The sequence below is a fragment of the Perna viridis genome, chromosome 2 (assembly GCF_037379345.1).
Source record: "Perna viridis isolate PV_CMFRI_1.1 ecotype Kerala chromosome 2, ASM3737934v1, whole genome shotgun sequence".
Lineage (NCBI taxonomy): Eukaryota > Metazoa > Mollusca > Bivalvia > Mytilida > Mytilidae > Perna > Perna viridis.
Window position 1 is genome coordinate 24,617,411 of NC_142446.1, and position 24,831 is coordinate 24,642,241.

Here is a 24,831-nt window from a genome sequence, read left to right on the forward strand (position 1 = left end):
TTAAATACTACAAATTCATTTTCTAATATTACAAATTCAAGAAAAGCTAAGGGCAGATAATTGTGATCTCATACCTGAATTACAAAAGGAAATAGCTAAAAATCTAACCTAGGATGCCCATATGAGGAAGGGGTTTTCCAAGGAAAAAGTTTTGATAGTTTCGGGGCATGAAATAAAAATTTCAGATATTTTGTGGGAAATTTAGTCTTTTTAAACCTGATTTTATCAACTTTTTTGCAAATTTTTATAACCCTATTTGTTGTAGGTAAATTTTTTCCAGAAAATGTTTACTGCATTCTGAAGGCCTTGGCTTGAGCTATTTCTAGATATATAGATTTACAAATGCTTGACATTTTTTTAAAGTGATAAATGTTACAAAGCATCAAATTACAAGACCAAAATTAGGCAGTTCTACAATACTGTGGAGTGCTGACTTACAATCAGTACATCCTCGGCCAATCCCGACAATGCCCAGAATCCCAAGATTGGCCGTGAAGTTACGATTGTATAAGTGTAAGCCAATCGGTACATCATCGGCCAATCCCGGCTATGCTCAGAATCAACATTCTAGTTACGTAATTATATAATATTTCATGTCAGTTTAATTATATTTTATAAGCCAAAGTGGACAAAAACAAGTGTTTTCTAATATTAAAAATGATTTTTTAATATTACAGATTCATTTTTTAATGTAACAAATTTGATTTCTAATATTACAAAACTCTTTTTTTAATATCAAAAAATCATTTTTGATATTAAAAATTCAATTGAATTCCTAATATAAAAAAAAATGATTTTTTAATATTAGAGATTGATTTTCTAATATTACAAAACTGATTTGTTGTATTCAATTACGATTTTTTAATATTAGAAAATCATTTTGCAATATCAAAAAATGTGGCAGATTTTGCAATATTGCAAAGTGATTTTTAATACTACAAATTCATTTTCTAATATTACTAAATGTGTGATATTTTGTAATATTACAAAATATTGATTTTTGTCCACTTTGGCTTCCCATAGGTACTTTTAAGTTATCAAGTTCATTCCCTACACAAACAAGAGTGATAAACAATCATGAGTTAACTTTTTTTGTCACTGTTACCTTTTTTGAAGTATTACAATTTAAATTTTTAATATATCTATAAAGTTTGAACTAAAGGTCTTTTTTTCTTTCAATTGTTTTTGGTAGTAACTTTCTTCAATTTTGATTTTCACACTGATTCTCTGTTACTTTTTTCATTCTTTTCTTTTAAAGTTTGGTTTATAACATATACGATAATTATTGAAAATGTACAATCAATCTAAAGTGCTTTCAGTAAAAAAAAAATCGTGATGACGAAAATTAATATTTTTGTTAATTTTGTCAATATATGGAATATGCATACATGTATATGATTCAACACTAAACTATCTCCTTCCTTTTTTTCCCTCTTTAACATTTTGAGGATGCTCACATAAATAATTGTGATAGGAAATGATTCCCTATTATAGCATGTTTTTTACATTTGTGTTTTACATTTCTTATCAGAAAATAATTTTTCCATTTGATATTTTTTTTTTGTAAATTAGAATGCACTTTGAAAAGGGGAAATAACTTCAAAGGGATAGAGAACAAAACTATGTGCATGTGTGAAAAAACTCACCCCTTTCTAAAGACCTAGTGGACAATGTGGGGAGATAGGTAGCTAAATATACTAGCAATTTTTAAGAAGAGGCTCTCAGGAGCCTGAATCGCTCACCTTATTAAATTTTGTCTTTTCAAGTGCAATAAATTTAACCAGGAGTTGTCCAATAATTTTGACTCAAGAAGGCTTTGGTATGAATATATCATAAGGATCTTTTCAGCAATTGAAAGCTTCTTTCTATCTATTGTAGTTTTCAAGATATTGGCTGAAAACTGTAGCAAAAAAACCAGAGGCTCAAGAGAGCCTGAATTGCTCACCTGCTTAACCATTTGCTTATTTGAAAAAACTTGAGGAATTAAACAGGCCAATTTATAATCAACTGATTTGTCAAATGCAGGGAATGCTTTTAATAGCATTTTTATGACCTGAACCAGAACCATTTTCAAAAAACTGTCTTCCAACCCCTATGTTCCATTTTTAGTATAGGTAGCCATATCTACAAATGTATTCACGGATTAAAAATTAAAACTATCATTTTGAGCACAATACACTACAGAACTAATATGTTTATTTTCATTAAAAGATCTTAAGTAGTTTTACAGAAGAAGATTTTCAAAGTTGTACATAAGAAAAAAAACCAACAATAACTGTTTCTGGGGCCATGACTCCTACATCAGTCAATGAATGGTTTTAAAAATTTCTGCGTAGGTCCATCTCATGATACTAAACGCTAATAATATCCACAGCCAGAATTTCGCTACAAGCAACGGTTTTTGAGTTTTTGCAAAAATCACCTTTTGATCCCTATGTTCTTTTTTCAGAAATGGCAGTCGACCACGACTGATGAATACAGACTCCAAGTGATGGCAATAGCTCATGTGGCCTTTGGCTAGGTGTTTGTCAAAATTAGACATTTTTATATCATTTGTTTTAACTGTCAAATCACAATTGTCACCATTGAATTTACCATCTCTTCCATTCTGCAATCCTTCTATGATACAGTATTTGTATCCTTTCCAAATTCTCCGATGATATTTCTTTTGGAGTCTTCCCTCAAAGTCAAATATATCTTATTCGTTTTGTTATCAACTGCACAAAAAAGTATAGAAAGCAAATTGAAGAATAAAATCTTACCACTTTATGTTGTGTTTATCTTAATTTCTTAACTTCTAAATATATTTCTATTGAAGACTAATTATCAAAAATATTATTTACAGTCAAGGAGAAAGTTATCTCCTTTTTCTAATGAAAAACTCTTTATTTCTCATGTTATATTCATTAAAAGTATCAGAAGTGATTCTTTAACATTCTATTTGAACATATTTAGATTTGAATGGGACTAATAAAAACTGCATGTCATGACCCATTTTCAATCCCTTATTCTTTAGACAAAAACTAACTTTCTAAACAATTCAAAGAAATGATGGTTAAACACAAGCATCTTAATGGTTTCTTCCAATTCTTCCATTTATCCAACTTTTGAAAATTAGGTATTCCCATTTATCCAACTTTAATTTTGTTCACCTGTTGTAACTCATTTAGGCAATCAGACGGCATCCCAATTCAACCAAAGAACAGACAAGACATAGACCTGCAAAATGAATGGAGAGAAACTACTGCTGGTACATCGAATCAACATTTATTTTTTTAATTCAATAAAGACCTTGATATTGATTTAAATAAAAGAAACAACAATTTCTAACCATTAAAAACTAAAAATACTGAACGAACAAAAAAAAAAATATGAAACAAATATGTGAATTTTAGTAAGCTTATTCATGGAGATCAATGAAAAAAAATATACATGTAATATTAGGTCATTTTCTTTTATTTTTAATTTTTATGACTGTACCTACCAAATGAATCAACTTAGATTACACAATATACTAAAATCATTTCAATTTAAAACATTAAATATTTATTTTTTTTTATTTTCTCTTCCAGGTCATGACTTCTTACTCTCTGATGATGGCGACAAGATTCTCATCTTTGGTACCACAGAAAACCTGAACTACCTCAGCCAAGCAACTACAATCTTTGCCGACGGAACTTTTTATGCAAGTCCAGTATAATAGTTCAAACAGATCTACAGTATTCACGCTCTCATTGAGGGAGAGATGTATCCACTCATCTTCTCTTTCCTTCCAAACATGAACGAAGAAACCTACCGAAGATTGTTCACCACTGTCAGACAACTAACAATCGACAACACACCACTCAACCCAGATGTCATTTTCTATGAATCAGGAGCAAAGAACGCAGCTGAGACAGTGTTTCCAAACTCGAACATCCAAGGTTGTCACTACACTCAAAGATATATGGAAAAGGGTACAGAAACTTGGACTTACTACTGCATACAAGAACAACCCAGCTGTCCATCAACACATCCGACGTGCATAAGCTCTTCCGTTATTACCACTCGACCAAGTAGAAGAAGTCTGGTTCCACGCTATTGGCGACTACGAAACAGATGATCCGAAAATCACGAGTTTCAATGATTATGTCACGGAAAGATGGGGAGAGTCGGCACCAGAGAATTAGAACCATTACTCAACAGAGGGACCCCGTACTACAAACCACATAGAAGGCTTGCACCACAAACTAAACAACCAATTGTCCAAGGCACATCCTAACCTTTACTTGATCATCAGCAAACTACAAAAGACCCAAGCTGCAAATGAAATTAAACTGGTACAGTACGCTGCAGAAAGGTCAGAAAGCTCAAGTACCGGAACATCGACACAGGACTTCAGCAGCTGAAACAGAGATTAGAACAGGGCGAGATAGATGTATTCCACTACACAGATGGAGCGTCACATCTTCTCGAGTTGGGTTAACACGGACAATACTGACTTTTTTATTAATGCATATTTCTTATGTATATTTGAATGTGCTTTTAATGTGCTATAATGATATTGTGCTGTCAGAAGTATGTATAAGTGCTTTATTGTTTTATGTATAAATATTTATGTTTATGAATAAATCATTGCCCCACATATCTTTTTGTTTTTTTTTATTTTGTAAATCAAGTATGTGGGCTACAAAAAAAGACATGAAAAATGCAAAAATAAAAGAAATCACAATTAAGCAAACAAAAAACAAACAAAACAAAAAAACAAGAAAAACAAAAAAAAAAAAGAGAAAAAGAAGAAAAAAATAGGAATAAATAATAAAACATACAAAAGTACCCATTGAAATTTTATGTCAATATAATATACCTATTATGGACAAAATTTCCTGACATAGTTTTAGGTGACACACAACCCAAGCCCTAATTAACTTTCTTTTGTTCCAAATTTCCTTTGATCCTACTTATCCAACTTAATTTTTGTACCTGTACTACCAGAATTTTTTAAAAATTGGATAAATGGGAATGAACCATTCCTTCATGGATTTTATAATTTTTACCTATAAATTTTAGAATGTTGGAATAGCCAGAATAAACCTAGTGTTCTAAATTGATCAATTGGCTGAGATGGTAACCATTGTTCATTAAATGATAGGCAACAGTTGACCAGATTTGTAGAATTAAAGTTGGTCCTGGTAAAAACAACCCATATAAGCATATAGACCTTTTTGCTTAAAAAGCATTATTACATTATTAAATAGAAATTGGACAGCGGAAACGTATCTTGAATCTTAATTGAAAAAAAAACGAAATTCATTTCAATATATAATAAATGTATTTATGTAGACAATTAGGAATTGCCAAATGGAGACCAATAATCTGACATAAAAAATGGCCCACCCTAATAAAAAATGTATGGCATCCTCCCACCCCAGGAAATCAAATGCTTCATGCATGAAAAGCTAGCTATCTTAATAGGCATCAAACAAAGCAGACATTGTTTCCGGTGGGACTTGAACCCACACACACAGGCCTATTTTCCTTTAAATGGAAACTGTATAGCTTGTTAAAGCAAAAGCATATATATATATATATAGATAGATATCCATTGGTTTAAATGATCCACCAATCAGCCCATTCCTCCCAGTCTTAATCATACTATTTGTAACATGTTCCCTGATAGTAACAATTATCCACCCATGTAAAAATCTTCCAAGACTTATTAAATACTTTGATGTAAACATATGTCTTATTGTCGGTAATACTGCTTGTGTCCCATCCCTTGAGCTAAAAAAAGCATGCTGAAATTATTAAAAACAAAAAATAAGTTGAATTGTTAATTTATAAATCATGTACCATGTTATCAGTATGGTATCTGATTGCTAGAGTTTAATAGACTCTGAATTGCTGACAATTTAGGATTTCTACTGTGCATTATCATTACATATATAGTAATGCAAGTGATGCCTTTTTAGATTCTTAAGAAATTATGTTTCCAAATGAAACATTTAATACCTCAAAAAGTAGAGGACATGTTTTTTTCATTTGTTGCAACACTTCTAAAAACACATAATGTTTGCTTAGATACAGTGCATTTGTCTTGCTTAACTGTGTTCAGTGCAGTTATCATTAACAGTTGTGAACTTATATGGTCTATGTTAACACATGTGTTAAGTGAGGATTTCATGAAAATCTCTTGCAGTATAATACTGCTTTCAGGTGTTGAACTGACTGGAGATGAAGCTGTGTTTTCCCAACAATATGAATGCTCTACAGATGGGACAGATGTTGATGGGAAAAGCTCTCTACAACTACAAGTGACAGTGGATGGCTTACAACATTCATTTTCTTGCTGATTTTTTTTAGAAACACTGACTGGTCTTGCATTCAACATTCGCTTTGACCGTTTAATTCTCAATAGGTTATAAAAAGCATTCAACCTAAATGTTTTTACTTTCCTAAGAATAGAAATGCAGTTTTCACATATGTAAACATGATTTGAACTTGAATAACCCCAACCACTGTACATAATGTAAATATGTTTAACTTTATGTTATATATTTTAACATTAATGTAATGAATTGCGAACTTGTCTTTTAACGTTAAATTTCCGACCCCCATATTTATGTATACTATATATAAAGCACGGCAAGGTTTGGAAGATTCCACACTCCTTGCTGAGTCTACTTCTGTATCGGAAGATGATGAAGAGAATGCGTCAATATAAACATCTGGCAGAAGGAGTACCCTAATTAGGCTAATATTTAATGTCTGGTCTTTGTCCCTGGATTACATTCTTTTGATTACGGCTATATTCTTGGTTCCCTTATTACTCTTTTCAATTAGTGACTTGTTACGTTTAGAACTTTTGTTTTCCGAACAGCAAGAAAAACATAATTTTAAATTACTGTAAAGGCGGACTTTGTTGCCAATGTTGGAGTTACTTCGGTCGCCATCTTGTATCCACAATAAACAAAAAAGTAGTCCCTGTTACTAATCTGGTAGACTGGTTCCCGAGGTTTCGGGTCGTTTCGCCCTTTTCCCCTTCGCCCTAGATTCTTTCGCCCCGAGTTGTTTCGCCCTTTATGGTGGGTCGTTTCGCCCTTTCCTTATTAATAAAGAATTTCTCCTTATAAATATTATTTACTACTATTTTAGCCTTCGTTCTCGATGTGAGTCGTTTCGCCCTCTCTAATTCGTTTATAATATTCACTCCCTAATACGTTTATGTATCATTACAACAAATAAATAGTTGATGATACATTAAAAAGAGTTCGTTTATGTGATGAGTCATTTTATCCCTCCATTTTTATGTATTTATTTCTTCTGTTAAAAAAGGTCGGAGATTTTCGCCCCTAGGCAATTATTGAATTCTCTCGATCCTCCATAGACATTTATTTATTTATTTATTTATTTATTTAGAGAAAAAAAGGTCGAAGATTTTGCCCCTACAAATGTTGAATAGTTTGTATATTTATTTAGATCTCTCTCTCTCTCTCTCTCTCTCTCTCTCTCTAAACGTACATATTCATACGTACAAGTTCACTGTTTAATTTTGAATGCTGCGGAATATTGCGTAACTGCATAGACAGCTTGTCAAAAACAATATAGAATGCATTATCTTTTCTTTTCAATTAAATTTTTGCTAATTTCATTCACAGCTTCAGCAATTAAATCAATTAATGTTTAATAGTAGGTAATTTATTGACCCATATTTAATTGTATTCACAGCTTCAGTATTAAACTTAATTAATTTGTAATAGTATATAATGTTTTAACCCGTATGTAATTGCATTCACGGCTTCAGTGCTTGATTGCGGTAATCGTTTGATCTTAAGATCGAATAGCTTGGGCATCGTTCACCGAGGTGCTTAAATACAAGTTCCATGGGATCATCCGGCATTCCCAAACAACTCCAGTATGCCTACTGAACTCTGCATAGAGTGTCCCGACCAGTAACCGGCCGACAGCACGCCAATACATGCGATGTTTGTCAGAAATGGCAACATCGTATATGTAACACGGGTATTACACAACTGCAATACCGCAATGCCGTTAAGTCAGGTGCAAACATCCACTTTGTATGTAGACCATGTGAGCCGTCCAACTGGCCAGATGACTTCCAACCACCAACTCAATCCTCTGATGTGCCACCACAAACTCAATCCTTTGATGTACCAACACAAACTCAATCCTTTGATGTGCCACCACCAACTCAATCCTTTGATGTACCACCACAAACTCAATCCTTTGATGTACCACCAACTCAATCCTTTGATGTACCACCACCAACTCAATCCTTTGATGTACTACCACCAACTCAATCCTATGATGTACCACCATTAACTCCACCAGCTACTCAAACCTTTGATGCGCCACCACTCACGCCTACTAACTTTGACGACTTGCCACTACCACCATCGCCACTCAATTTCAGCAATTTGAGCTCCTACGACCTGACGGATGTGGACCTACCTTTACCACCACCACCACCACCAATGCCACTCAATGACTTCTTATCCTTACCAACCACTCGAGGGGACCAATTTGACGAATCCTTCAAACCCTACTATACAAACATTCAAGTTTTTATTCACAGAATGAACATGTATTCTTATCAGTCACAACACAAGCCAATTAAAAGGAAAATAAATCTAAGGAGGACGAAATGACCCATCAATTACTCGGTATATATAAACACATGTATATCCAATGAGGGCGAAACGACCCTGCAGTAAGGGCGAAACAACCAGGACGAACGGGAAAAAGGGCGAAACAACGAGAGGGCGAATGGGAAAAAGGGCGATCGCAATATTCAGTATGTTACACATTATCCTGGTTCCCGGGACTACGTTCCAGGTATTAGCCAGCACTCCACAGTTTAGTTTAGTTTCGCACTTTTGGCTAGGGATAAAAAATGACATAAATGGAAACCGATGGTTGCTATAGTGATTAAAAATGAAGAATCTATTGTTGATAAAAATTTTCTGAAAAAAGGTGATTTTTAAAAGTATTTTGCAATGTTTTATGTTACGGCCAAAATCGGAATATGGCCCATTCCGGAATGGGACGCGTCCTGAATTGGAATAACGCGAGATTCAACGTTATTCCGATTCAGGTCGTCCGATTCCGGAATGGGACGATCTCGTTTATAGGCTAGAAACCACTAATTCCACTTCCCATAGGCCTCTATGCTAATTTCACAATATTCAATGGCTTCTCTGGATTTTACCTTAACTTTAACCTGCAGAAGACTATATATCAGCATGATTCTACATATGTCAGCTCACAATCCTCAGAATGGCATGTAGAGTTAGCAGACTTGCAGTGCAGTACTAGTCACCGGAAGTGAAGTGTCTATAAATAGCATGGGAAATCCCAGTGTTTTCACAAGATAGGGGTATATTTAGAAATCATTATGGAGATTATGCTTTACATCACAAGAAGCAAAATGCACCTATAAAATGTACAAAAATGTTTTTCCTTTCAGAAACACTTTAAATTTTTCATGTTTAATTAAAAAATCGTCATAGAACAACACCTTATTTATCCATAAATCCTTAAAAACTATGCATTTGAATTATTTTTCTTTTTACACTCAACAATTTTACGGAACCTTAAACAATAAGCGGGTATACCACCTGTTATATATGTTATATATATATATATATATATATATATATATATATATATATATATATATATATATTACACCACCTGGGAATATTGTATTACAGATCATTTATATTTTCTATTTGTTCCACCATTTTCATCAGAATTAGAGGAAATGAAGTATTATTTGTTCGTGGGTTGATACAAACTGAACAAGAATAAAGAACCATAAAAAAGTCCTAAAGATTATTTTTCCCTTTTTCTTAGGGTGTAATTCATTGTTACAATCACTATGAAATCTATCTGGCAAGGTTTAATAATAGAGTTCTTTTTTCAATTTTATTCGTACAAAAGTTAATACTTTTCCTATTTAGCTGTATTTGTATATATTTTTAATTGGGTGTTAATACTTTTCTAAACTTATGGAAAGTTCGACCTCGTAATAATCTGTTTTTTCATATAGATAGGTTTTTCTTTTAAAGGGTTTTTGAGGGTTAGATTTGAGAAATTTAATATTCCAAGAATGGGTAAATAGAAGCGAACTTGATCTAAGAGATGCGGACCTACATCAGTGATGAGCAGGTTGATTGGATTGTTTACCTTGCTAAGGTCAATAAGGGATGATGAGTGTTCAGTAAAATGGGTAGGTTCACTGATTAACTGTTGAAGGCTAAACATTTGAAGATCTTTAATTTCATAGTTTGGAGAATTAGATAGTTGATTAATAAATAAAATTACCTGTTACAGTAATGTCTTTGCAGTATTCAGGGCTAATTCTAAAGACTCGGAGACTTCATCCCATATATTATCGTTACTATTTGGTGGAACATAAAATATACCGTATAACACGATTTTCTTTTTAAGTCTTATTTCTAACCATAAGCATTCTAATTGACCGACGCAGAGGACGGGACGCCAGATACAGTCGATATTGGATCTTACATGCACAACAACACCCCTATCCAAAACGAACTAGTCTATCTTTGCGGAATAGTTGGTATCCTGTTATCGATATTTCATTATCAGATACAGTCTGTTTTAATCACCTTTCCGTAAATGAGAGGCTATTGAAGTCGTTATATTCAATTGATATTTGCTCAGGTTTTGGTTTTATGCTTTGCACGTTCAAGTGAAGAAAAAATACGGAATTCTTCAGGATTTGCGAATAACTTAGGTTTAAGCTGGTGGAGCTTGTATTTAATGGTTTTGTGCTACAACTGGATGTAGACGAGGGCCCAGGATTAGGTTCAACGCCAGCAATTATCAATAAAATGCAAGCAATCATGTAGTAGAAAAAAGTTTTTATTGGGAAGTCTGGAACAGACTGAGTATAACTTGATATATTTTTCCTCTTTATCTCGGTACTTGCTTTTATATTTAGTTCCCGATTTAGCTAGTTATCAAAAAGGACTATTCTTAAAAGAAGTACCAGCGGGACAGAGGTTAATCCATAAGTGATAATGAACAAATGAATTTGATATTGAACAATGAGAGACATTTCTTAGATTTCCTTATACGCAATAATGAGTAAAACAGTCGGATTTACACTCTCTGTGTAGCTATATCATCCGTCATCATGACCATTTAAAACAAGATTTAACAAAACAAGATTTTATTGATAGCCTTAGACACAGTAGGTGTACAAGTGGACAACAAAAAACAAATACAAACATGTACATACATGTAAATAAGACAAATACACCGACAAAATACACAGAACAGTCAATATCATTAAATATCATTAAATATGTGAATACATACAGATTTACATTTATATTTTAACACATTCACTTTCATATGATATTAGCAATTTTCCGTAAAAAAAAGAGATATGTTGTCCATTTGTAAAAACCAAGACTGGTAGAATTGTTCACATAATGTCTCTTTAACTGCGACTTTAAGCCAGTTAATATTTACTTTAACTTGTTCGTTCCATAAGTAACTAAGACCCGTATCATCCAAGATAGATTTAACATGATAGTTATTCCACCTAAATTTGGTTGGATTATTTTCAAGCAATTTTAACATAAGCCGAAGCATTGTATTTGACAGTTTTTGTTCTTCTTGCACAGTTCTTGTCCAAAAGCTAACCATTCTGACTTAAACAAATATTTCAAGTGGAATTCTACCCAACTCTCCATAAACCATAAAATTTGGAGCGCTGCTTCTCTGCTTAAGGATATTTGTAGAAAATTTAAGATGCACCTTTTCAATGTTTTGCTTATTTTCAAAACTCCAGACCTCAGAAGAATATAACAGTATAGATGATATCAAAAGTATCAAATAACTTCAACTGTAAATTTATTGGTAGTGGAATGTTTCTTAGTTTCCTATAGAGAGCAAATAGAGCTTTTTGGGCTTGATCTTTTAGATGCTTTCTTGCAATAGTGAAACTGCCGCTGTAACTGAAAACCGTGCCTAGATATGTATACGACTCTACTATTTCTATATTTTTGTTATATATTTGGAATTGAAAATGTTGTTTACACTTTATTTTACTGAAGACAATAACTTGTCTTTCCAGTATTAACTTGTAACTTCCATTCTTTATAGTAATTAGCAAACACATCCAACGCTTTTTGCATAGCTTCCTTTGTTTCTGACATTATAATTGTATCATCTGCATAAAGCATCACAAATATTTTGACATATACATCAAGCATTTCTAAGCATGAACTTTCTATCAAATCTAGATTTTATACTTCATTGTCTTGCAAAAAGATTTCCAGATCATGCAATAAAATTGAGAACAAAAAATGCGACAAGTTTTCTCCTTGTCTTACACCAACTCCACAGTTAAAAATGCAGAGAGTTTACCTTGATGCCTAATACAAGCCTTAATATTCTGATCCATATTGAAAATAACTGAAAATATTTTCCTTGTTACGTTGGACATTTTAAACTTTTAGCCACAGACCATCTCTCCAAACTGTGTCAAAAGTTTTTTAAAGTCAACAAATGTGCGAAATAGTCGTACCTTTTGAAAAAATATATAGCTAAAAGGGAGTTTAACACAAAAATGTTGTCAACAGTAGAATAACCCTTTCGAAATCCAGTCTATGATTCAGATAAGAGCTCAATCTCATCAGAAGACTTAGTAAGTCTTTCATTCAAAATGGATGAGAATGTTTTCCCTAAGCATGAATTTAGTGTAATTCCTCTATTGTTATTTGGATCTTATAAATAGGTACAATAAGTTCTTGTGACCAAAGTTCTGGTATAATACCTGTATCGAGTACTAAATTAAAAATCTTTAAGTATACAGGTATTAGATCCAAAACAGTGTTTTTAAGATATTCATTAAGAATATCATCAACTCCACAGGCTTTGCCATTTTTTAGATTTCTAATATTTCTATTTTTAACTATTTCGTCCTCAGTGATTGGACCACTAAGTAATTTGTTCAATTCACTTGGTAAGTTGTTGTCAAAATTTTCAAAATTTCTTGAACTCTACTTTGGTGTCCATTTTGGTATCAGTCTTGTATTACACATTCCCGAGCAGTGTACGAAAATGACTATCATTTTTTTTTAAATCATGAAAATTTAAGGTATACTATAGAAGTCTATGAGGCAAAAAATACAAGACTGAGATCTTTTGCTGCGTCTGTCATTTTCAAATAAATACCGCCTAGGAACTTGAAATACCGTTATTTATCTAATAAACTAGATCGTCCCATTCCGGAATCGGACGGCCTGAAACGGAATAACGTGGAATCTCGAATTATTCCAATTCAGGACGCGTCCCATTCCGGAATGGAAAAATTCCGATTTCGACCGTAACAGATACATTAAGTTGATTTATTGACCTATAATTACTTTACCTGATATAGTTACTATATATTTAAAGTGACATAGTGACGGAGACTGAAATAGATATGGTTAATGTGTTCAAACAAGTTATTTTGAAAAAGATCGGTTTATGCACTTCCGTTTCTGATGTTGTCGTCAGCTTGAAAAACTTGTTCAGCTTGCGCCTGCGCTTCATTGTTGTCTTCTTGGTTGGTCAAATATTCTATGAGCATCAGTATTTTTGATCTGAATTGCCCTGCTTTCAGTGGTGATCTTATAGATTCGATTCTTCCAGTACGACTCTATTTCACGGTTGTATTTCTTTTCACTACGGCTTCTGACGATTTTTTATCTGCACTCTGTAAGGTTTTCTATGATAAAGATTTTGTTAGGATGACCTTTAGGTGCCTTTTTTGCACTGTATACTTTCTTCCGCTTGCGATATGATGTAAAGCGAAGAATAACTTGTCATTTTCCATCCCTAACTCGTCCGATTACATGTGAGCAACTTGTTCTGATATCTGCAACTGTTCTTTACATATATTTGTCACAATACTGTCAGTATCAACAGAGTGTATGATGTTACCTTTCTCATCGATCGGAACAGACACGTTATGGAATCTAAGGCTTGTGCGGCGCGAGTACTGTTCTTGATTTTCTATTCGGTCTTCTAGTTCAACTACTTTATTATAGAGTTCATCATTGTGTTTCTAGACCTTCTGTAGAGACATAATCATATGTTTTCTTTATCTTTGATCATGTGCACTATCGTGTCTGCTTGTTTTCCTGTCATTTGTCTCTGTGTATGTATTTTTTTCCTGTTCATTTAACCTGTTGATCAGTGGTTGAATTTGTTTTTCAACACACACACTTCTATTGACTTGGTTATTGTTGTTGTTATTGTGTCAATTAACCTTGATGATATTTCAGGTATAAGTCTATCGAGGACAGGTGTTTTTTATTGGCTACTTCTCTGAAGTCACTAACTGAATGCGTCTCCTGATTTGACGCTCTTGTAGTTTAATGGTAGCAAGTAAGTTTTTTGGGCTGCCAGGTTGTGGTCCTTTGTTAGGGCGACTACTATTTTGTGTCTGCGATTCATTCTGGCCACCTACTTCATTCAAGTCTGATACCCGAGACGAGTTTTCGTCAAGACTATCAACCAAGTGTTCCAGTTCTAGGGGTCCCATCTTGGAAATATATAAACAATGTACGGTAAAACTCAAGAAAATTCTAGTAAAAAAATAGTTTTAAACCAATTTGAGGTAACTAGGTATTACGTTTTCCTCCAGGTGAAGTCACTTTAATGCATTATAATGCACATTTATTCCGATTTTCGATAAGCTCGATTAGATTACACCACCTTCTTCTTGCACGTGCTCTTTCTCAAGATAGTTACTTTGATAGTCTTCATAAATAAATCTGAGTGCTCGTTCTTGGATTTTTCAATTTTATTTGTATTTATTTTGTTAAAGAAGTGACAACTGAGTGGAAGAAAGTTAAAGATTTGATAATATGTAGGAATGGTATATTGTAAGTTTGTTTAGGTATTTTCCAATTCTTTTAAGTATATTAAGTTGTTTTTATTCCTTGTTGCAAATATTTGTCTATGTGACTATTGAACTTCAGTTGGTAACCCCAAGTAGTTTTACTTCATTTTCACCATGGATTGTATTTCCAGCCGCTTATATCTTTATACCTTGTTTTTTTCCCACAGCCAAAACCTGCAACTTTTCTGGATTTGCCTTCATTTGATATTGGAAAACCAATCTATAAGTGCTAAACTGTCAGATTTTAGACTTTGTATAACCATATCTGTGTTGTGATGTGCATAGGAGGGTGTTGTCGTCTGCATAATTGTATAGAGTGCTATTTTTTGTGAAGTGGAAAATGTTATTGATGATTATGTGATTTCGGAGGTATATCTCATGTACAAAACCATTCAGACCGTGGTCTCTTCAAGGCATTCGGCCCAACACGAATATATATATATGGTCTGAAAAATTCCCAACGATGTTAGAACTGTCAAATTTGCAAGCAAATTTTTGTCGTTCCCTCCGCGGGACTCGAACTCGTACCGCTGTGACATCTATGGCAACACCGCCTGCACTAAGTCCAGCGCCCTAGACCACTCGGCCAGCAAGGCTATATTAAAATATAGCTTTCCTGGCCAGGTAATTCCTCCTCGTAGGATTAATCTAGGGCTGTAACTTAGTACACGATGTATGGTAGTACGGGACAGTTCATCTAGGTGTTATTATGTAGGATAGAGGATCAAATTAATGATGCATGTCACAACAAATCAATATTATACAACGTCTCAGAATGTGACGACTCTATTCTGTACACTGCTCCATCGGATCAAATTGATACAGGGAAGATAACGTAAACTTATAGAAGGGTCTGAAAAATTCCCAACGATGTTAGAACTGTCAAATTTGCCAAGCAAATTTTTGTCGTTCCCTCCGCGGCGCGGGACATTCTGAGACGTTGTATAATATTGATTTGTTGTGACATGCATCATTAATTTGATCCTCTATCCTACATAATAACATCTAGATGAACTGTCACGTACTACCATACATTTGCCATAGATGTCACAGCGGTACGAGTTCGAGTCCCGCGGAAGGAATGACAAAAATTTGCTTGGCAAATTTGACAGTTCTAACATCGTTGGGAATTTTTCAGACCCTTCTATAAGTTTACGTTATCTTTCCTGTATCAATTTGATCCGATGGAGCAGTGTAGAGAATAGAATCGTCACATTCTGAGACGTTGTATATATATATATATATATATATATATATATATATATATATATATATATATATATATCACCGGTTTTAAAAAAATATGTCCAGCACCGATTCCCAAAACGGATAAGTTGGGGGGGGGGGTTGCCAGTTTGAATTCAGACAAGTGAAAAGGTGGCAAATCAGTAGATCTCTCAATGTGACAGGACAATTTGCAGTTGACCCAACTAAACACCCAATGGTCTCTTCTATTGTATAACACATGAGACCATGGACCCTATAAGTTGCCATATACACATAGCGGTCTTTTCTATGATATAACACATGAAACTATGAACTTCATAGACTGTCATAAATACTCAATGCTTAAATTTTCAACATCAGACTAGTAGTTTATCTTATTTTACTCGTATTTTGTTTTGTTTTTTCCCCTTTCATTTGTTGAATAGTCACGGGAGGGAATTTCAAACTGTTAAATAATTTCTGCCTATGTTATTTTTTTTAAAATTTTGTTATATATCTTTTAATTATCTTATTTTGTTCGTTCTTTTAAGAGAGAGTGGATATGGCAGATTTTCAATAATAAAAGTACATGTTTCAACCATCACAACCGCTATATATCTGATATATCTATCACCACGCCCTCTATACACTTTCAATATCTATTACCACATCTTGTATCCTCTTCATATGTCTATCATCACACCCTCTATACGCCTTCTATGTCTATCATCACACCTTCTATATCTATCACCACACCATGTATTCATCTATATCTATCATCACAACCTCTATAGGCCTTCTATATTTATCCCAACATCCTTTGTATGCCTCCCATATGTATCACCACACCCTCTATTACCATCGGTATCACCACACTAATTGCTCACTTCATATATCTATATATCACCACACCCTTCACACAAATGTGCAACTTCATGTTTTGTAAGTTTGATTTTCAGAATGGATGCACAGCAATTTGAAAGAAGGAAAAGGAAAGAAACATTCTATTTGTCAGTTATCTGGTTACTATTCGTGTGCTTTGTTTATTTTACCGTTGTACTTGACAGTAACTAGTTTACAAGACAAATTTAACATCAACAGCAGAAACATTTTACACATTGAATATAGTTACTAAGATATTGTATCTTTGACATACAATGATTGACACAAATTGGCGAACGGGTCGAGGATAGGCTGTGTAGACTGTATTACCAACAGACCGTGGAGTCAACGACCCATTTTCTATTAGAATGTGATCTATATTTCAACATTCGAAATAACATGTTTCATGATATCTTTAGTTTGTTTCAATGAATATACATTCAGGAACTGTATTGCTAAGATGAATCCTTTAATGTCTGAATATGCAAGGAAGTTAGCCAAAATTAATGTCAGAGCTTCCAATTTATGACATTCTCATAAATACAAGTACAATGCGATTAATACCGGTTTTTTTGCTCACCTGGTCGTAGGCCATGTGAGCTATTGCCATCACTTGGCGTCCGTCGTCGTCGCCGCCGTTAACAATTTCTTCAAACATCATCTCCTCTAAAACTACTGAATAGATTTGCATAACACTGAAACTGATTGTTTCTTAGAGTATCCTGCACAAAATTACCTTTTGCATTTTTGATCGGCTAAAAAACATGGCCATCGTTACTAACACTAGAACATAGGGGTCAGACAGCAGATATTTGCATATATCTCCAAAATCGTTAGGTTTGACCAATTCTGACATGAATAAAAGTACTCAGCATGATGAGATCTATCTGTGGTCAAATTTCGGTGAAAATCTGTTTACCCATGTTGGAGTTATTGTCCTTTTTGGACGTTTTTTTGTTGTTTTTGATGTACTAACTTTTAAAAATCTCAGAAACTACTATTTAGAATTCACTGAAAGTTAGTATTCTAGTTTTTAGGCTGTCCTGTACAAAATGATAGTTTGGATTTTTGATTGGCAAAAACCATAGCCATCGTTGCTAAAAATAGAACATAGGGGTCGGGCAGTAGTTTTGTGCATATATCTCCAAAACCTTTAGGATAAGGTAACATCTTTCAATTGCTGAAATGATCCTTATTATAAGGCCTACAAAAGTCTCCAGGGATCAAATTGTCAGACGACTCCATGTAAGAGTTATTGCCCTTGAAAGAGAAAAATGACGGTTTTTTTTTACAGTATTCAGCTAATATCTTGAAAACCAGGATAGATAGAATGAGACTTTCAATTGCTGAAACGATTCTTATTATAAAGCCCATAAAAGTCTGTAAGGATCAAAGTTGTCAGAAGTCTCCATGTAAGAGTTATTGCCCCTAAAAGGCAAAACATTATGTTTTTAGTAGTTTTCAGCCAATATCTTGAAAACTATAATAGATAGTATGAAACTTTTAGTTGATGAAATGATTCTATGATCAATTCTACCAAATTCGTCATGGAGTTAGAACTTCTTGTTAGAGTTAGTGCCATTGAAATGCAAAAATGTAACCAGGTGAGCGATTCAGGCTCCTTGGAGCCTCTTGATTTTTTAATACTTTTATTTTCGAATTCCTTTTTAACTTCTTTGTACTACGTTATAGATGTTCTATTGACAATCCATGATTATCTTTTTGTTTCTACATTAAATGACTGAAATAGAAGGTGACTTATAGGTCAAAAGGGCTGGGTGTCTGATATATTATTCTTCAATGTAATATAATTATCATATATGTTAACACATGTCACTACAGTGAAATGGTTACTTACTTACTTACAGTAACAAGTCATTAAACCTTGCCAAAATGAAGAAGTGATAAAAGGATTGCATTTATTTTGCATTAACTAATTGATTTGGAAAGTTATACACTACATACATGAAAAAATATTGTAGGTAATTTGACAACACATTAAATACAGTCCTGCATTATCATGTATAATGTACAGATTTGACAGAAAAAAATACAAAAAGAAAAGAAAAATTTTATAGCAATCACTGTTATTGTGATACAAAATTTAGTTTTCTTGTACTTAACAAAAAAATATTATTTTTAACTAGGTCTCTCGAACTAGATTCAGATAAAAGTTATTTCAGAATTCAAATGATGGCATTAATGATATCTCCAGCTAAATTAATACCTTTTTTCGTTTTGATATTGGGAATATGTTTTGATAATTTAAGAGATAGGTCTAATCACTCTTCATTTAGAATTGATCAGTTGCCTGATGCAATTTTGATAAACAGAAAAAAAAGAAGAAGAAGAATGACGACAATAACGACCCATATAAGTCACTGACCGAGTTAAGCGTAACTGTGCCATAGTTTTATTAATATCTTTGAACTTAAAGAATTAAGGCTTGCATAAGTGAATTGATTAATAAAGATGATCTAAAATTACTTGTCTCGGAATTTAAAAACTAATTAATTTGGTTAACTGTTTTGTATTTTGGCAAATGTTTATATTTACGTTTCGAACGAAAATTAGAAATATGTAAAATTTAAAGAAACTTTTCTTTTATTGAACTCTGATTGTTTATAGATGCCTCTTTATTTTGTGCTGCTCATTATGCATGAACAGTGAGTTGGTCTTACTGGACGAATCGAACGGCATGTTCAACATTAAGCCCCTATATAATGGGCGACGTTGGCCGTTTCGAGCGTCTGGTACCAACTACACTAACGTATTGTTATTTTAGGTAAGGTATTATTTTTGTTATTAATTTTGTATTAAGATATTTTATTTTGAGAAAAAAAAATTGTTAATTTAAATACTTGATTTAATCTATGATATTATATTATTGAATTTATATATTATTTTTTTATAACGGCTGCCTAGAATTAACAGATACCAGTCCATTTTGTGACGACGTGAGCATTCCCCTACACTTTCACGGAAACAAAATAAAATACTCTACCAACCAGCAAAATCCCCGTCATAATACTATGCTCATTATAGTAATCAGACACTCATTATTGCCATCACCACATTTTTATAGAAATCACCATACTCATTAAAACAATCAAAATACTCTCTTGAAATACCATACGATTTATAGCAATGAACACAGGCATCATAGAAATCACCGGAAATCACCGGAATATAAAAAAAAAAAACAAGTACTATCTTTAAAACAGATAGTCGACGCTAGTAAATTTTTGTTCTTTTTCTAAGTTTCTACATTTCTATCAAGAGAACAACACATGGCACGCAATGTCAAATTTTCGATTTTTTTCTTTCGAACGCAATTTCAAATTTAAGATACAGTATTTTCGAAGGCCTCTAAATTAGCAGTATTTGGCCAATCGGGAAACTTAATTGCGATCGGGTGATTTGCGTTTCCATAGAAGAGCATCCTTAAGGTCAAAGGGCAAAAAGCGAAACTATAACCGACTGCGTCGGGAAAATATGCAAATGGTAACACTAAATTTTTTTGGATATGAATTGTGTTAATTGGTGAAATTTTAAGCGACAGAATTTCAAGGCATGAGAGAATATTTTCGCGCACAAACTTTTGCGAGGGATTTTTCTTATTTGGTCCAAATGCTGCTGATGAAGGATTACTAATTGAAAGTGTATAGTATACTGAAATTTGAAAAAAAGGTTTTTTGATTGGTATTTTTGTGTCTACTTGAATTCATTACCGTAAGGTTCAAGGACACTAATTTTGTTTATGTGTTTATTTTTTATTTCCTCCTTTTTCTTTGAGTTAATTTAATTAGTCAAAGAAATGGAATGCGTAATATATGCGGATAAAAGTATACATGTAAATGGTAAAAAATATTGTTTATTAGTTCAGTGTTGCATTGGAAAAAGCGACAAGTTCAAGTAGTCCATGGGCTGGGAATTTCCACCGTGCCCTTGACCCACTCATCAACTTCATGATGATTTTCATTTACCTTTTTACCTCAAATAACCGAATCAATTTATCGCCAAAGAATATTCTCAGATTCTTTTCCAGTATAAGCCTATATTTGTACCCCACTGACACAAAAAGCCAATTTCTGTGATTGAATTGTTCGAACGTCTTAGTCTTCCTAAGACATCACATGTAAAGAAACTTATGATTTATAGGCATCATCATGTAGCCCAACTTACGGTAATATTAAGGATTTTGGAATAAAATTTTTTAAAATTATCCCTACCCCTGCGAAAAATCTCTTAAATGGCCGTAATTTTCAATGTCAAATGCCCTAGAGCATTATTTGACATTTTTTGTTAAGCGCAGAAAATTATTACGTCTGGTTTTTTATGACTTGTGGCGATTCTCACATATAGAATATATCAAAAAAATATATTGCAAAAAATGGGATTTTCGGCTTTCCGTTAAAAAGTCGCATACATTCAACTCTACAAGTTATTGCTTTACCAACACGTACTAAATATGATATCGTTCGGTAGATAATTTAATTTTCTATAGAGAAACTATGAACAAATTATTTTCAAGAAAGAATTATCTTAAAAAATTTCAAAGATTACCCATACCCCTAGAAAACTGGCCTCAGTATCATACACAATTCTTATTCACAGCATACCGACACTGTAAAACTCATATTTTAGGAATTCATAATTAAGATAATGATATGTCAAACATGGCGCTTATTTTTTCCTTTCGGGGTTTAAATCATCATATAGTCTTAAAATCTTAAAAAGAGGATTTTCAGAATTCTTAAAACCCTTAGTGTTACCGCCACGTTTTTGGTACCATTGTTAAATGATATATTTGGCCGCCTGACGGTACATATATATATATATATATATATATATATATATATATATATATATATATATATATATATATATATATATGTATGTCAATTTACTTCGTTTTGTAGAAAGTAGAAGTTACATTAATTACAAAAAAAGATATTTGTCCCAACGAGGTGTAAAAAGTGACAAAAAATACCAAAATATTTCAGTTTAGTTTTTGGAGACAAAATGTTTCATAAGAGTACCTCAATACCATATTTTGGTTGATGTGTGAGGGTGCACGGGATTATCTCAGCCCACGTACTAAATTTTGCATTCACAAAAGCGACAACATTTGAAGAGTGGGAATATGACACAGTTCTATATGTTTGTTCGGATATAATATTAAAAAGACAACTTATAAGTTGAATACTTGTGTACAACAGGGCACATTACATAAATATACACCAACTTTACTTACGATTTCTAAGAAAAGAAGCCAGGGTTCTGTGACGTGTTCTCTGTGACAGTTGGTGTTTTAAATATATTTGTGGGTGTTCGATAAAATATTTTGGAATAAATTCTAATGAAGTTCTTAAACTGTTTTGTTTTTACACGAAAACAGATAATGAACTTCGTTCCCAATACAAAGTTTACAAAGGATGTATATTGTTCTTTTGAAATCTTAGTTATTTTTTTGCATGTTTAGTTTAAACATATTTATCAAGTAATCTGTATATTTATCATCAAGTCAAAACAATAGAATGAAGTGAACTATAACAAATTAATTACAAGAATAGGAAACAAGACTTACAGTCTTATATCAATGCGTCATTGATATATAGCATAGCTCAAGGGAGTAGTACTGTGGTGCTCATAACGCGTATTTGGTGAGTTAGGTGCAATGTGAAGAGGTTCATATTTAATGCTCTAAGTATTTACTCAGGTCAAAATTATTCAAAAGAAGTAATGGTGTAAACTAGGTTGTTAATTTGAAGCGTTTGCTCTGTATCAAACAGTTTGAACCTTGGTAAACATTTCAACGTTATACTCATCCAACGTCTCATCTGATCTGAATTGGAGAAGATTTGAAGTAAATTGATAAGGATGTTGAAGTGCCGAGATATGTTGTCTCCTAAGCGCTTGATATAATGGACAGAAAAGTAAGAAGTGACTGGCGGAGGTACTTTGTTATTCGGCTGACCTGGTTTGACCCACCTTCATTTGAAATTTTTTCCGGTTGCTGCTCTGATATTGCTTTCTATTATACGGACTTTCCATTTAGACAATTCCTTTTCACTACTATCTAGATTTTATCAGTTCGATAATTTTGTAATTACCCTTCATTTCTTTCTGACACAATTTAATTTTAGAGAGAAGTAACGAAAACGATCGAATAGTATTATAAGAACTGTTTTGAATATGGAATGAATGAAAAATTTATAAAACAGAAAAAATAAGCCATACAAGCTACGCTATTGTTTATTTGCCAAACGTTTTATGGAAGGTGATATATTTATTCATTTTCAGACAATAACTATTGTGTAAAATTAATCAATCACTCACTCGAGTAAAAAATTCCCTTTATTGTGATATCAAACACTAGCTTACATCTTCACTTATATCACTAGCGTAGAAGTATTATATTTAAACATGCAGAAAGAGGGCTATGCTAGCAAATGACCTATTAGGTTGTATCATTGTAAGGTATTCTGATTTTTTTTACAAGTTTGTCTTTCTCTGCTCAGCGATTAATTTTCTAAACATACCTTCCAAACTATAAAATTCTATGTTCATGTTACATAAAGGTACCGTAAATATGAATAATTCCTCTTTCAAATATAATTTTGGTTAACGGTAGATTAATCAAATACTCACTAGGTTTATTATCAAAAGAAACACGATGTCCGTGTGAAATTGCGTGATCATGGAAGATGAAATGACACACCGCTGAGAGAGTATGGGATAGACCACTGCTAGGCTTGTGACAACGAAAGCTAAAATCCGATATGGAAATCAACATACGGATGTTTAGTACATTTTCTAGTACTTATAATTCAATAAAGATATATGACAATAATTTCAATAGAGCTATTACCATCCTTCTTATAAACAGGAAATGCTTTTGCTACTGCACGAGTGAATTACATTCTAGAAAAAAATTGAAAATTAAGAATGGTACAAAGTGGTATATAAAGCATAATCATTTTTGAATAATCAGGACCATAAACCGCATAACATTTCTAATTTGAATAATGTTTTTTACATTATTTCCTGTTAGATCACAGGGGCTTGCCTCCAATATCAAATATCCTAAATATGTTTAAATATAAATAATCAAGTTTTTCTTGAATAGAGTCAAGTAGTGGTACAGTTTTTATGCTAATCATTAATATTTTACTGAGAGACGAAAAGAAAGAAATGACCTCAGCCTAAAATTTACCATTTATTATAACATTAACTTTCAGCTTCAACTGGATGGAAATCGAATCCCGAGTTTTTAATACTTACAACATCCACTATATTTCCTTGCATCTAAAGTATCGGCGCACGCAATTTCTAGACAAAAAATATTAAGCTGGTCCTACCATCACTTTCTGATAAAATTGACAGTTCTGTTTAGAAAGCGACTAAGTAGTTTGGTGGTCTGACATTTATTTAGTTTTGTTTTTGCTTTCCAATAAAGTCTACAGAGTTAATAACACGAAGTCGTATGGAGAATGTTTGTCATCCATGGAGAATTAGATTTTCGAACAGTTATCCCCCTTGTTGGAATATGACTAGTCGTCAAAGCTGTTTTTTTAGTGATATTTGTAAATGAATCAACAACAACACCTTAATCATTATCAAATTGTAGTTCATTACGAAGAAATGAACTACATTCTGATCGTCTATGTCATCATTTTACTTTTTATTACATACTTATGTTTTTATTTCCTAAATGACCGTCGTTATTTATATACTACGGGCAGTTAATTAACGCTTGCTTATAAACTGCTTCACGGTTCATGAAACGTTAACTACCTAAAACTTTTTAT

The 24,831-nt window shown here is 32.9% G+C and overlaps 2 protein-coding genes and 1 pseudogene across 3 annotated transcripts in view; 2 read left to right on the top strand and 1 right to left on the bottom strand.

Annotated features, from left to right (window-relative positions):
* Positions 1–6,959, bottom strand: part of LOC148624182 (uncharacterized) — a 249,930-nt gene extending 242,971 nt beyond the window's left edge. The window contains exon 1 of the mRNA XM_088571013.1: positions 6,885–6,959. Coding sequence (XP_088427139.1) covers positions 6,885–6,932 — 48 coding nt within the window. The 5' untranslated portion in view covers positions 6,933–6,959. The remainder of the gene's footprint in view (positions 1–6,884) is intronic.
* On the top strand, positions 1,273–6,188 carry LOC148624191 (uncharacterized; annotated as a pseudogene). The gene is made up of 3 exons (XR_015919642.1): positions 1,273–2,521; positions 3,171–3,250; positions 3,573–6,188. The product of XR_015919642.1 is annotated as an uncharacterized LOC148624191 (transcript).
* A 948-nt stretch (positions 6,960–7,907) lies between the features above and the next one.
* Positions 7,908–9,377, top strand: LOC148624192 (uncharacterized; the record flags this gene model as incomplete). Its single annotated transcript, XM_088571014.1, has 1 exon — positions 7,908–9,377. A coding segment is annotated over one exon (741 nt), but the record flags the coding sequence as incomplete, so codon positions are not given.
* Positions 9,378–24,831: the final 15,454 nt, after the last annotated feature.